This window comes from Cervus elaphus, chromosome 31 (assembly GCF_910594005.1).
Source record: "Cervus elaphus chromosome 31, mCerEla1.1, whole genome shotgun sequence".
NCBI classification, from domain to species: domain Eukaryota; kingdom Metazoa; phylum Chordata; class Mammalia; order Artiodactyla; family Cervidae; genus Cervus; species Cervus elaphus.
The window spans coordinates 20,175,338-20,189,764 of NC_057845.1; the positions used below are offsets into that span (position 1 = coordinate 20,175,338).

Here is a 14,427-nt window from a genome sequence, read left to right on the forward strand (position 1 = left end):
TCAAACTCATGTCCATCCAGTCGGTGATGTCATCCAACCATCCCCTTCTCCTCCTTCTAACAAGATACCAGGCCAATATTGCTGACTCACCTTCTATACTTCAAGTAGCAAAAACACTGATCACTTTTTTGGGGCACTGATGGTTTACATTAAGTGCTAGTTTGGTCTAGAAGTTCCCAAGTTCTACGGAATCCATTCCTACAACCAGTCACCTGTAGACTGACAACCTAGTCCCCTCTGTGTAAACAATAGAGGTGTTTATGATGTTCTGGAAAATAACAGCTAACTCCTGTGATCAAGTCCCCACCTCTGATTCTAACCAATAGATAATCTGGGTTAGTCATTTTTAGGAGGCAAAATAAGAACTCTTCTGGCTTCTCTTTTCTAAGCTGTTGTGAGTCTTACAATAGAAAATGTAAGTCAAAGTGCTACATGAATCATAACAGCAAGCAAAGTGGGCAAAAGAGATCTTGAGTACCTCCGTTTTTTAAAGGGGCGGAACCTAAAATAAGAGGTGGGGCTCCGGGATTATCCTCGTAGGCGTGTTAGGAATGCGCCATATTACAGTGGAGGGGCGCCCCATTTCTACAACAATCTTAAAAAATAAAGCTTCTGCATTTGAAATTACCCCTAAATGATGAAAACTTGAAACACAAACTTTTCTCCCATTAAACTCGTCAACCAGCACCTAACTCAAAGTTCAGCGATACTATTTTGCCTCGGCCTAGCGAGTTCACCCAAAGTCCTCCCCGCGTATCTCTGGCCGTGTCCCCCGGCCTCGTCACTTTGCGGCCCACGCGGCCCCCGCCCGGAGGCAGTAGTTTCCCTACGCTAAAGGGGGAGGTGATAACGGACTCCTCTATCTACTTGCCTCGAGGAGGGGCGTGTGAGGAGCCACCTTCCACCAAACGGTGAGAGACACGGGCCAGGAGACGCGGGATCAGGAGGAAATCCGAGCCGAGGCCGCGGCGTCGGTGCAGCCCGGGAGCTGCGGGGGTTGGCGGCCGGCGATCGAGCGCGCGGCCTCGCCCTCCGCGCCGCCCCGCCGTTCTCCCCTCAGAGCCTTGGAAGGATGGCACCGGCGGGAGGGGGCGGGGCCCCCGGGAGGGGGCGGGGCCGCGCGGGCTGGCTGCTCGTCTGCGGCCGGAAACAATAGTGAGGAGCCCGAGCCGCGCGCATCGGCGGCGGCTGTGGCGGCGCGCGAACCCGGACGGTAAAGCTCCCGCTCCCCCCGCCCGCGCCCTGGTCCCCGACCCCGCGGTCCCGCCGCCTTAGCCCTCAGCCCCGCGGCCCCGGTCTCTGTTGCGCGCGGGACGCCCCGACGGACAGTCGGGGAGAAGGACGCGGCACCCTGAGGGGCGGGCGGGCGCCCCCAAACGCCGGAGGCCGGGCGGGAACCAGGCTCCCCGAAGCGCTGAGTCCGGACGGACCGGCTGCTGGAGCTCTCGAACGCCTTCTGCCGGGGTGGGAGGAAGCCCCGGGGCGAGGGGACGCGAAGCTCCCGCCGGCTGGGCTCTCTGGGACACCCCCCCCCCCCCGCCCCTGCCCCGGCCGGGCTTGGCCATCCCGGTTTCTCCGGCCGTGCCCGAGCCGCTCCGCTGAGCCGCTGCCCGACCTCCCGTGCGGATGCCAGGGACGCGGCCGGACCCCCGCCCTAGTGTTCACTTTTTCCACGTGCATTTTGCCCGCCTCAGACCTGGAATAGCACACCTCGCTACGCCGAGCTAGCGAGACGCATCTAAGGTTCCCACAATGAAGTAAGGAGAGCTGTGTCCCGAGCGCCTCGCTCGCCCTCCCTTCAACAGCGTTAAGTAGGTTGACAGACCCCGGTAGCGGAACAGGCCGCGCTGCTAAGCTCTTTCTGCGCCTGGTCGGGGATGGAAGCGGTCTAGAATCCCCGAAAACTGCTCTTCATCAGTTCCTCTCAACTAAATACAACACAGGACCAAAAAAGGCGCTTGGGCATAGTGTGACTTGCGGCTGGACTTTTAAGTTTTATACTAGCTTTGTGTCCTTGCACAGTAAAAGTGTTAGTGTGGCGATGCTTGTTTCGAGAGGCTGTTGCCTGAGATAAACTGAAAAGCATCCTTCTCTTTCCTAGAAGTTCCTACTTTTTTGCCGTGATGACAAGTTCTTGAAATTGTGTAACTTTCTTTTTCTGTTTCTTAATAGGGGCACTATGAACGAAGAGGAGCAGTTTGTAAGCATTGATTTGAATGATGACAACATCTGCAGTGTTTGTAAACTGGGAACAGACAAAGAAACACTCTCCTTCTGCCACGTTTGTTTTGAGCTAAATATTGACGGTAAGGACACAGGATAGATTGATTTTATGCCGTGAACTTTACAGAACTACTTCATGCTGAACTCTGGTTATAAGGTAAAACTAAAGTTTCTTGAATGATTGTAAATTGTGTCAAGTGGAAATCTGTTAAAGATAAGGGTTTCTGGAAATGAAACTGAAGGTAGCACAGCTATGAATTTAAGAGAAACTTGTTTTTTTTTTTGACTCCCACAGTATTAACTCGGTTTTACTAATATAAAAATGAAAAATGAGTATTGACTGCTAAACTTTTCTGTTTTGAGAGCTTATTGGATTGTCAGATTTTAACAGATCTGTGTTTTGTTTTAATATTTAAGAACTAACATAACCAAACATTTACATTGATAGCCAAATGTAATTTTGTTGTTTTGGCCATACCGTGCTAGTACATAATTGAGGTGAGCTATAATTTTTTTCTCCAGTGCTCTTATTATCTGAAACACATTTTAAAATTTTTAGATAACTTGTCAGTGATAACACACACCTTTAATAATTTTTAAACTAAAAAGGCTTTTAAAATTTCTCAGTAGTATCTCTAACAGTACACAAATGAGTTCTCCAAATACTTTTTTTTAAATCTCTATTATTAAAGTATTTAGGTTGATGCACAGCTAATGTGTCTGTGGGTATCAGTAGTTTGCCTCCAAGAAACATGTGGGGTATGTTTCCTTATCTTGATGTTACCTTGATAAATTCTGATTTTTTTAAATATTTATGTTACACAAAAAAGGATCTTAATATTCTGCTGATAAGTTTGTCTGCCATTTGAATTTTGAATTGTAACATACCAGTAGAGAGCTTTTGTTAGATTTTAATCTAAAGATTAATTTCTTTACTGGTTCTGTTTATTAAGTAGGAGATAACAAATGTTCTTTCCATTTGAAAAAAAAAGGGGGTTATCTACCTTGAGATTCCTCTTAAGACTTGTTTTTCATAAATTGTTGTAGGCACCAAATTAATATATTTAGATACTCTGTAGTAAAAGTCAAAATTATAACTATGAATATGACTATTAAAAACATGTAGAGTTAATTATATGACATTCGTTTTCCATTTAAGATACTGGTTGTGACAGTTTTGCCATTGTACTCTCAGAAGTGTAGTTGCTAAACATGATAATCTATGGGAGAACATGGATTTCCTGTGGATTGCATAAAATGCGTAAAACAATATTGGCCCTGTATATTCTTTTTCATTGTAAATTTTGGTTCTAGATGGACAGAGACATTGGAAATGACTCAGCCCAAAGTTGTGTTTACGTTGAGGAAAACTGACAATCAGGTTGTGGGACTGTTCAGGGTGGCTCTGGTGGTGATGGCAGGCTGTTATTTCGTGCCAGGCCCTGCACTAAGCACCTTATATGGATTATGTTATTCAACTCAAAATAGCTCTGTGATGGCTACTATTATCCATTTTAAGGTTGATGGAGCCTAACTTACAAGACCTAGAAACTGCACTTTGAAGTTTGAAGTTGCTCAGCAATGAATGACTATGGAAGCCTGGCATCTAGTTCTAGTATATGTCCTTTTAATTCCATTGATCTACTGTCAATGGTTATTTTAGTTAATGGGGTAATATTAGAAACCTATTTTCCTGAATCGTAATTGCTGTCCTTGATATTCGGCCAGCCAACTTTTCCTAGCCAGTGTTTCCTGCTACATTACCATTAGGGGTGTTCATGCTGTGATCAGATTTTTCTGAAGAAACCTAAACTTTCATATTAGCTTTTCTAGTTTTGTTTTTTTTTTAATGCCTTTGAACTGATTCTTCATCACTGTATAGACAATATACAGATATTTCTCAGGTACCATCCTTATAAATATTTCATCTCTGATAAATCTATCTCAGTGTATAAGCTTGTCATAAGCCCTACATTGTTGAAATATACTTATCTTTAACTTAAAAGACAAAAATAATTCTCAATTTGAATTAGAACTGTTTCTTTTTATGTTCTACATACACTCAAGGTTTTATATTTTTAAATATAAATTAAATATAAAATTAAATATAATTGACATTTTTAAATGCCAGTTAAACTTTCCTAGGGAAAATTACTTTAGAATTAAATTTTCTTCTCAACTTATCTGAAGTCAATTCCTAAGTCTCACAAATATAATACATTTCATATTTAACACAATGATGAACTTCTGCAGTATAGCCATTTTAATATGAGATTATTTTTTTTAATCTTAGGGGAAAAGAAGGGAAATGAGAACCCTGAATGCCACAAAATTTCAATTTTTATATCAGTATACAGGTTTTTTAAAAGTCAATGAAAAAAAAGGTGAAACAAGTTATATTCTTTGTTTATGTCAGTAAACCTTTTAAAATGTTTTTGAACATTTTTGTCCCCTACCAAATTCTAAGCACAGTACCAATCAATAAATGTTAGGTAAGTAAGTGGGACTTTAAAAAGTAGGGCATTTAACTTTCCTACTTTTGGTATAACCTTTCTGTAGTGTGGTAATGTTGCCCTCATTTGGTTTCTTAGCTTTCTAACTGCCAAGTTTGCTCTAAAGCCTTCTATTCTTCTTTCACCTAGTTAAAAATTTTCTAGTTAAGAATTTTTTGAGTCTACAGATTAATAGTAAACAAAAATATTAATATCTTAAACCTTCTGGATTGTAGCTTATGTCAGATCAAAACTAGCCTAATCAAATGTTGCTTGCATAAAATCAAAATTAAGCTTATCATATTTTTTAAACTGTGGGCATACATATATTTATAAAATGAAAATGAAAGAAGAAAGAAAAAAATTAAATCTTGTAGGAAAGATTTCATATTCTGAGCATGGCTGTAAGTTGCCTTTTTTCTGTGTCTTTGCAGTACTTACAAAGAAATGAGTACCTACATTTTTATATACTTTCAAACCAGAGGTGATATACTTCAAGAACCTAAAAAATACTCTTTAAGGAAATTGATTTGGGCAAGGGGTGGGGAGGGACACATAATTCACCATTGGAATTACTTGTCTACTTCTAGGAGTAAGAGAAAGATGCATAAACTTCTTAATACTTATGACCTGTCCTTGGCGCCAAGACACTATAAACATTTTATGCATGTATAATCAAATACACTAACGTGCATCATAGTTCATGGTACTCAAATTTTTCTAAAGTTCTTTACTGACTACCATTCCCTAGGCTATTAAGGCTGGGAAGAAGGTAGCCCAGGGTAGTCAGGAGCCAGTCATGAAACTCAGCTGTAATATAGCACAGTCAGAAATGAAACTAAAGGTGAGGGGGTGGGGGAGATCCAGAGCTACAGTCTGTTACTTCATAGTATCAGTTTTCATTTTGTGCCAAAATACTGTGCGAATAATTAGTATTTTTGTGTATGAATGTGTTAGTCATTCAGTCGTGTCTGACTCTGTACAACCCCATGGACTAACCCGCCAGGCTCCTCTGTCTCTGGGATTCTCCAGGCAAGAATACTGGAGTGGGTGGGTAGCCATTCCCTTCTCCAGGTGTTCATCCTGACCAAGGATCAAACCCAGGTCTCCTGCATTGCAGGCAGCTTTTTTACTGTCCGAGCCTCCAGGGAAACCCTTAGTATTTTTACCTTCCTCCTCTAATAATTGACTTCCTTTTTATTCAGTGAAGAGGAGCTTTTTATAAGACAGAGATCAATTCCTCTTATGCCAAAGTTTTCAGTGTGAGTTGATCTTGCTAGTTGATTAAGTAAGCATTTCATATAATTACTAGTCCATCCTAGACTGTAAAATCCATCTCAGACTTCATTCTCCCCTAATTGGTTGAACCTTCTGGGAACTTTTTTAGAAACAGACCCAAATTCAGATCTTTAATAATCTTTTCAGCAAGAAGTCTGTAGATGTTTGCTCTTAGTTAAGGCACTGGTGAACCCAGTGCTCAGTTTTAATCTCATTTTTCCTTGATTCTCTGAGTCTTTGACCAAAACGTTGTTCCCATGGCCAGTAGTCAGGGAGCAGTTTGAATCTCATATTAAATCCCTGATTTAGCTGGGAAGTCGGGACTGATTATTAACTACTCAGAGCCTGTCAGCAGCTCTTCCCTTTGTCTTGTTTCTAACACGTCAGCATCTTTCCACTTGAGTAAAGGCCCACCACTTTACTTGTGATAGGGAGGCTGTATGTTGCTAACTCCATTTGGCATTAACCTCTTTCTCTTGCTTCTCATAATGACAAACATCATGGCTTGCTATTAGCTAAAAGAGCACTTTTAAATATAAAGCCTGAGTGACTTTTGAGTTTAGCTTAGCTGTCTTTATACTTAGAAGTACAGATGAAGAATTAATTTTTTAACCGCCTTTTAATGTCACTTTAAATTTGAACACTTAAAATGGCTCTAGCAGTAAAACCTCTTTATTTGGACAGGAGTTAGGAGGGGTGGAAGTGAAACTGTTGGTTTAATTGGTGATAACTTTATAGAATATTTTTTTAAAAAGATAAAGCTAGGCTAGCCACATCTAGTAAGCTAACAAGCCATATCTGAGGAGCCAGGTTCCAGATTCTTTTCCCTGTCCTAATTTTATGATGGCCTCGTTTTAGTTACTCCCAACTTTTTCCCTTTTTAACTTCAAACTTTCTAATTCTAAAGTTTAGGATGAACTTAAAATTGAGATCATAAACGAATTTTGGTTGGAAAGATATACCCATTAGAAATTAGGTCAGGCTGTATGTAACAGAAAATCCAAATAATAATGATGAAATAATACAGGATGGATATTTACATATCTCATAGTAAAAGAAGTTGATTCTGGAGTCTGTTTGGTAGCACCATGATCAGAAAGACTCAAGCTGCTTCTGTTTTACTAATCCACTTTCTTTAACACATATTTGCCATCATCAGTCGTCTCATGAGCCAGGATGGCTGCCGGAACTCCAGTCATTGCTTCCTTATTCTCAGACAGAATAGAAGGGGCATCTGACAAAAGGTACATGGTAGCCGTCTCTCCTGAATCTATAAAGGAGCTTTTCCTAAAGTCCTCCTTAACAATTTGTTATACGTTTCACTGCCCTTTGAAGAGAAGCTGCTCCAAATGAAATCAGTACTTTACAAAGAAAGGGACAAAAGATGTTGAGTGTCCACCTAACAAGATGAGCAACAGAGAGGCCTTTCTAGTAATTGAAGGTTACCATGTTGAAAGCAAACTATTTGAGCTACAACTAAGACCAACAAGTAAAGGTCCCGTGATTCTTCTAACCCAGGAGTTTGAAATGGAATGGATTTTTACAAAGGAAGCTTTGTATTCTGAGGATCGGCATACAGCCAGATCTCATGTGAATTTGTTGCAAAAAAGCTATGAGAATTTTCAAGTTTCTGACCCATCTCAGGACATAAAATATAATGGTTAATACTACTGCTCATTATACATATGTTAGATACTATAAACTTACCCTGCTTTCTCTCAGCCTCTCTTCTTGACATGGTAATTCCTCATACCTTTCCAGTTCAGTTCAGTTGCTCAGTCATGTCCGACTCTTTGCAACCCCATGGACCACAGCACACCAGGCTTCCTTGTCCATCCCCAACTCCCGGAGTTTACTCAAACTCATGTCCATTGAGTCAGTGATGCCATCCAACCATCTCATCCTCTGTCGTCCCCTTCTCCTCCTGCCTTCAATCTTTCCCAGCATCTGGATCTTTTCGAATAAGTCAGCTCTTCGCATCAAGTGCCAAAAGTATTGGGAGTTTCAGCATCAGTCCTTCCAATGAATATTCAGGACTGATTTCCTTTAAGATGGACTGGTTGGGTCTCCTTGCAGTCCAAAAGACTCCCAAGAGTCTTTTCCAACACCACAGTCCAAAAGCATCAATGCTTCAGCGCTCAGCTTTCTTTATAGTCCAACCCTCACATCCATACATGACTACTGGAAAAATCCATAGTCTTAACTAGACAGACCTTTGTTGACAAAGTGATGTCTCTGCTTTTTAATATGCCGTCTAGGTTGGTCATAACTTTTCTCCCAAGGAGTAAGCATCTTTTAATTTCATGGCTGCAGTCACCATCAGCAGTGATTTTGGAGCCCAAAAAGTAAAGCCTGTCACTGTTTCCATTGTTTCCCCATCTATTTGCCATGAAGTGATGAGACCAGATGCCATGATCTTAGTTTTCTGAGTGCTGAGTTTTAAGCCAACTTTTTCACTCTCCTCTTTCACTTTCATCAAAGGCTCTTTAGTTGTTCCTTGCTTTCTGCCATAAGAGTGGTGTCATCTGCATATCTGAGGTTATTGATATTTCTCCCAGCAATTTTGATTCCAGCTTGTGCTTCATCCAGCCCAGCGTTTCTCATGATGTACTCTGAATATAAGTTAAATAAGCAGGGTGACAATATGCAGCCTTGATGGAATTCCTTTCCCTATTTGGCATCAGTCTGTTGTTCCATGTTCAATTCTAACTGTTGCTTACTGACCTGTATACAGATTTCTCAAGAGGCAGGTCAACTGGTCTGGTATTCCCATCTCTTTCAGAATTTTTCAGAGTTTGTTGGTTCACGCAGTCAAAGGCTTTGGCATGGTCAATAAAGCAGAAATAGATATTTTTCTGGAATTCTCTTGCTTTTTCGATGATCCAGCAGATGTTGGCAATTTGATCTCTGGTTCCTCTGCCTTTTCTAAATCCAGCTTGAACATCTGGAAGTTCATGGTTCACGTACTGTTGAAGCCTGGCTTGGAGAATTTTGAGCATTACTTTACTAGCATGTGAGATGAGTGCAATTGTGCAGTCATTTGAGTATTCTTTGGCATTGCCTTTCTTTGGGATTGGAATGAAAACTGATCTTTTCCAGTCCTCTGGCCACTTCTGAATTTTCCAAATCTGCTAGCATACTGAGTGCAGCACTTTCACAGCATCATCATGTAGCATTTGAAATAGGTCAACTGGAATTCCATCACCTCCACTAGCTTTGTTCATAGTGATGCTTCCTAAGGCCCACTTGACTTCACATTCCAGGATGTCTGGCTCTAGGTGAGTGGTCACACCATTGTGATTATCTGGGTCGTAAAGATCTTTTTTGTATAGTTCTTCTGTGTATTCTTGCCACCTCTTCTTAATATCTTCTGCTTCTGTTAGGTCCATACCATTTCTGTCCTTTATTGAGCCCATCTCTGCATGAAATGTTCCCTTGGTATCTCTAATTTTCTTTCACCTTTCCAGGGAAGATTGCTTTTCTACAGCTGGGTACATCTGCCACTGCTTTCCTTCTGCTCCATGTGGGCCCTGGACTCAGACCTGGCCTTGAATCTTGACTCTGCCACTTACTAGTTGGATTTTCTTGGCAAGATACCTAAGTTCATTGTGTCATACTGGTTCTCAAATTTTGTACTTTCATTTCTTAATCTTGAAATGATTGTGCCAGAATCTAATTCAGAAGGCTGAACTCCAGTTGTTGCCGTTTGTTCCAAGAATACTTGGCTATATAAGCAGTGGTGCTCAGATTGGTTTGCTCCTGATGCTCAGAATGAAGCTGCAGAGTGTCTCTCCCCACCCGTAAACTGCACATCTGCGTATGCAGCTCATGTGTGGGCATCCTCACTTGTATAGCCCGTAAGTGCTTCACACTGCATGTCTAAAGGTAAAGTATTCTCCTATACTACATATATTTCTTTTCAAAATGAATGAATAAATAAATAAGCAAATTCCCCTTCCATTCCTACAACAGAAAATGTTGGGGTTGGAAGTGAACTATGGAAAAGGTGAACAGATACATGCCTGGCTGAAATACTTGAGAGGTGGTGCCACAGCAAAACCTGCCTGCCCTAGTTTTTTAAAGTTATTAATATTTCTCAGAGCAGCCTTCCCTGCCCCCCAGCAGCACTGTCAACCCCATGTGCTTTTCCTGCTAGTAGCACCCTTTTCTTCATGGCACTTGCTTTAATTTGTTGCTGTAACTATTGGGTTATTTCTTTGTTTATTTGTGCTCACCCTCCTCCATTTCTAGCTCCATAAGGACTTGGGTTTGAGCCTCCTTTATTTACTAGTATATAATTAGCAGTAGCATGAGGATTGGCCAGAAGTTATGAATGAGTGTTTGAAATATTCGATTGATGAGTGCATTAGCCTAAAGGAAACTGTAGAGGACTGTCTTTTTTTTTTTTCTGTTTTTCCCTTAATCTTGCCCATAGTGAAACTCTTCTGTTATTTTTCTGCCCTTCCACAGAATTGTCTGAGATCTTTCTAGAGTCTCCTAAAAGCTTTGTGACTCTTACTAATAGAACTTTGTATTATATTCAAAAGAAAAATGTAGCAAATAATATTAACAGCGATATCTGTGTTTTTTTTTTTTTTGCAATCAGGAGGATAGAAAACAGATAGTATTTTTTCTCTACAGAGCAAGAAGTCTTAAACAGGACTATGCTTAGAGTGGGAATTTCTACATTCATTTACATGCTGCAACTCTATTATTCCGAACACCTCAGCAGAGTGGTGTTTGCTCATCATGATGACCCCTTCAAGGTATTTGATGATCTGGAGTGCTTGTTAAGTCTGTGATAAAAGTACACTCTTTAAATCAGTGACTTAAAGTTGAAAACAAAGAAACAGTACGTTACTATCCAGCATATCTTATTAATAGAAACACCATGATTATAAATAAAGCATTTGTTACAATAGATAAAAATGACATTCTGATTCAAATTCATAATTCATTTCCACCCAGTGTGTTGGCAGAGATGAAAAGAAATGTTTTATGAGTTATCCAGAAACAAATTAAATCCAGATTGGAAATCTTTTAATTGTTAGCTCAGAATTATCTATTCTCAGTAAAGGGATACACTTTTCATTACTGAAATAATTTTATAATAACTGTTACTAGAAAGCTGATAAAGAGAAATTAGCTGCCCAGAAATAAAGGGGAATTTTTCTGTTGCATACAAAATAATACTGCCTGTGAAGAAAGAAAACAAAGACAAATTTCTCTACTCAGGAAGAAATGAAATAATCACTCTCTAGTTGGGAGAAGCTAGTCCAGCTGTCAAATACTTAAGGGATTTACACTTTTAGGTAAGTGACTTATCTAAATAATAGGTATTTATCAGCTATTCTGTGTTTCACATGCATTATTTCGTTCTTAATACAGCTATATGAGATAGGTTATCCCAATTTGATAAATGAGGGAGGTAAGGAGAGAGTCTGGGAAGCTAATCTAGAATCACACAGCTTGGAAGTCCAAACCTGACCGCAGAAGTCCAAGTGCCTAAATCATTTCTGCTTCCAATGAAAATTACATGAACTCCTAAGAAATCTCAGAGATACTAAGTAACTTCTAGGCAAAATTACAGATGAATTACACCAATGTGAATGGTTAGGCAAGGAACGAAATTTAGGTCCCGAGAAGTGCTTGCTTTTTAAAAGCTATTTTTACTTGTGATGCTGTTTGATTAATACACATTTGGTGGAATATCCAAAAGTAGACCTTTTTCATGACCTAAGAGAGTAGGATGATACAGTCTCCATATAGGTTGTAATCTAAATAGTCTGTCAAGAAAATGTAGATTCAATCATCAGAGAAGAGGGAAGGACTGGGAAGAAGAGACACACACAAGACAGTCTTGCTGCCCAGAAGACACAAGGAGGCTGAGCTGCAGACTGACATTTGCTGCAGAATCATACAGGTGTCAGCTCGTCAGGAGGCAGTGTTCTGACCTGCTCTCCATCCTTCCAGCCGTTCAAGTAACAGAGGCTAACATACTTAGTCTGATTCATCTTCCTCTCAAGAGAGAGTAGGTTCTGAGTAAGTGGAGGCAGACAGTACAAACTAAAGTGAAATTATCAGCACCAGTCCTGGAATTGCACGCTATCTCCCTTTTGTTCATCTAGGAATACTTCCTAGAAAGAGAAGAAGCAGGTGCTAAGACAGCATAACTTTATATAGCACTTTAGATGTTCAAAGGTACTTTTGCAGCATCTTATATTTAATTTCTACCTTATAAAGAATAGTAACACTAATTGTGAATTTCAAATAAGGTGTTAATGTGGAAAATGTAACAAGTAATTGAAATCCAAGTGGCTGAGTAACATGGCAAAATTATCAAAATGTTGTCACAGTTCTAGTTAGAATGAATTTAAATCATTCTAATCCAGTTTGGCACACCATCTATTAGGATTTTGATAAGGGGAATAAGCCCATTAAACACCGAGCCTTGGATTTATAGTTTGTAATAAGGGAAAACAGTGTCTGTTTACAAATAGTTTTAAACTAGTGTGTCTATTTCAGTTAGCTTTTTGGCATTACTGTCTCAACTATATAACAGCAAGGCAAAACAATGGCTTGTGGCACCCATGAAAATCTGAATCTTAGAGTCAAAGCTATGTTCATAGAGATTTTTATACACATTCACTCAGTAAATATTAATTAGGCAACTGCTGTGTGCCAGCAATTGTTTGGTAACTAAGGATAATACAGTTAACAAGAATAAGTTATATGGTATATTAGAAGGCAATATAGAGTCATTTGCCTTTTATGAAGAATAAATTCAATCACTGGTATACTTTTCCATGTATTACCTTATTTAAAATTTACATTTAGTGTTCATTTCCTACATAAAATGAGGATTAAAATTAATAGTAAAAGTGCCTTCCAACCACCAGAGTGCAATTCAAATACACTTAAATGACATCTTCAATATCTAAAACTCACGATAACTGGTGAAATAATATCTGCCATGAATTTAGCAAATGATAATTGCTAGTCTGCTGTGAAAACAGAGTTCACACACAGAGGAAGTCTGGTGGTGTTAAAGTATCCCTCATAACCTTGACCATGTTGCTTTGACTCATTGGAGTAATTTCAGTATGTCAACAGTCAAGTTCAGTTCATTGTCAGTCAACATTTTGGCTGTATTTATACTACAAAGTAGAACAAATATAGTATAATAATTCCTATGTAATGTATAAGACAGTTCTTCAAAAAACTTAGTTTTTTATTACCAGTGTATTTACTAACCAAATGAAATAGCAGTCATAAGTATCTGAGGAAAGAAATTAAAATATCACAATTCTCAGTCAAGACTAATTAAAGCATAATTTAATTTCATGTTTCTTACACCCTGTCTCTCTTTTCTACCACCCACTCTTCATTTATTCTTGCCTTCATTTGTTTTATCATACACTGACACATCTTGCATAGTACAGTTATCTTCTCCGTAACCTGACAGAGTGACCGAAAAGATGATTAGAATGGCAGAAATGCTCCTGTCTCCCATATTTATAAGAAAATCAAGGGAAAAAAGGATTCCTCTCTGTCCCTTAAAGCTATCGTTCTCACAAGAGCAGTGTCCATTCAGTGTCTCCTCTGTCCCTCCTCCCCACTTCCTCTTCAATGCCCCTGTAATTGGCCTCCTCTTTTGCTTTCACCAGTGACTTCCTAGTTGTCAACACAATAAATAGTTTCATGTCCTTGCCATTTTCAAAATCTGACATTTAACATTTCCCTCTTTTTTGAAACACTCAGCTTCCTGGGTTCTCTGTTAAAATAGCTCTGGCCTCTTATTTCTGCCCTCTTTTCTTCTTCTTTAGTTCATTACCTATTGCAGATCCCTGAAATACCACTGTTTCATTGAATGCTGTCCTTGTTTTTCTTTTCTTCTCATATTTCACTATCTGTTTCTTTCACTGCATGAGCTTCAGCTATACCTTTGTAAGCTAATGGAACTCCATGAACATATCATAGGCCAATTTTCTTTTAAATGCCAGACCTGTATATCCAACCACCTTCTGGGCCTCTCCATTTAGATATTCTACAGGTGTCTTAAATGTTAAAAGACATTTGCTCCTTGGCAGAAAAGCAATGACAGACCTAGACAGCGTATTAAAAAGCAGAGACATTACTTTGCCTACAAAGGTCCATATAGTCAAAGCTATGGTTTTTCCAGTAGTCATGTATAGATGTGAGAGTTGGACTATAAAGACAGCTCAGTGCCGAAGAATTGATGCTTTTGAACTGTAGTGTTGGAGAAGATTCTTGACAGTCCCTTGTTGAGCAAGGGGATCAAACCAGTCAATCCTAAAAGAAATCAACCCTGAATATTCATTGGAAGGACTGATAAAGCTAAAGCTCCAATGCTCTGGCCTCCTGATGTGAAGAGCCAACTCATTGGTAAAGACCCTGATGCTGGAAAAGACTG

The 14,427-nt window shown here is 39.7% G+C and overlaps 1 protein-coding gene across 2 annotated transcripts in view; it reads left to right on the forward strand.

Annotated features, from left to right (window-relative positions):
• Nucleotides 1–800: 800 nt before the first annotated feature.
• C31H21orf91 (chromosome 31 C21orf91 homolog) overlaps nucleotides 801–14,427 on the forward strand; it is a 33,418-nt gene continuing 19,791 nt past the window's right edge. Inside the window, exons 1-2 of one of the 2 annotated variants that reach the window (XM_043892834.1) lie at nucleotides 801–911; nucleotides 2,173–2,306. In XM_043892834.1, the coding sequence (XP_043748769.1) occupies nucleotides 2,180–2,306 (127 nt within the window). In that variant the 5' untranslated portion in view covers nucleotides 801–911; nucleotides 2,173–2,179. Of the gene's footprint in view, nucleotides 912–1,081; nucleotides 1,214–2,172; nucleotides 2,307–14,427 lie in introns of those variants that run through there. The other variant, XM_043892833.1, reaches the window with a different exon arrangement.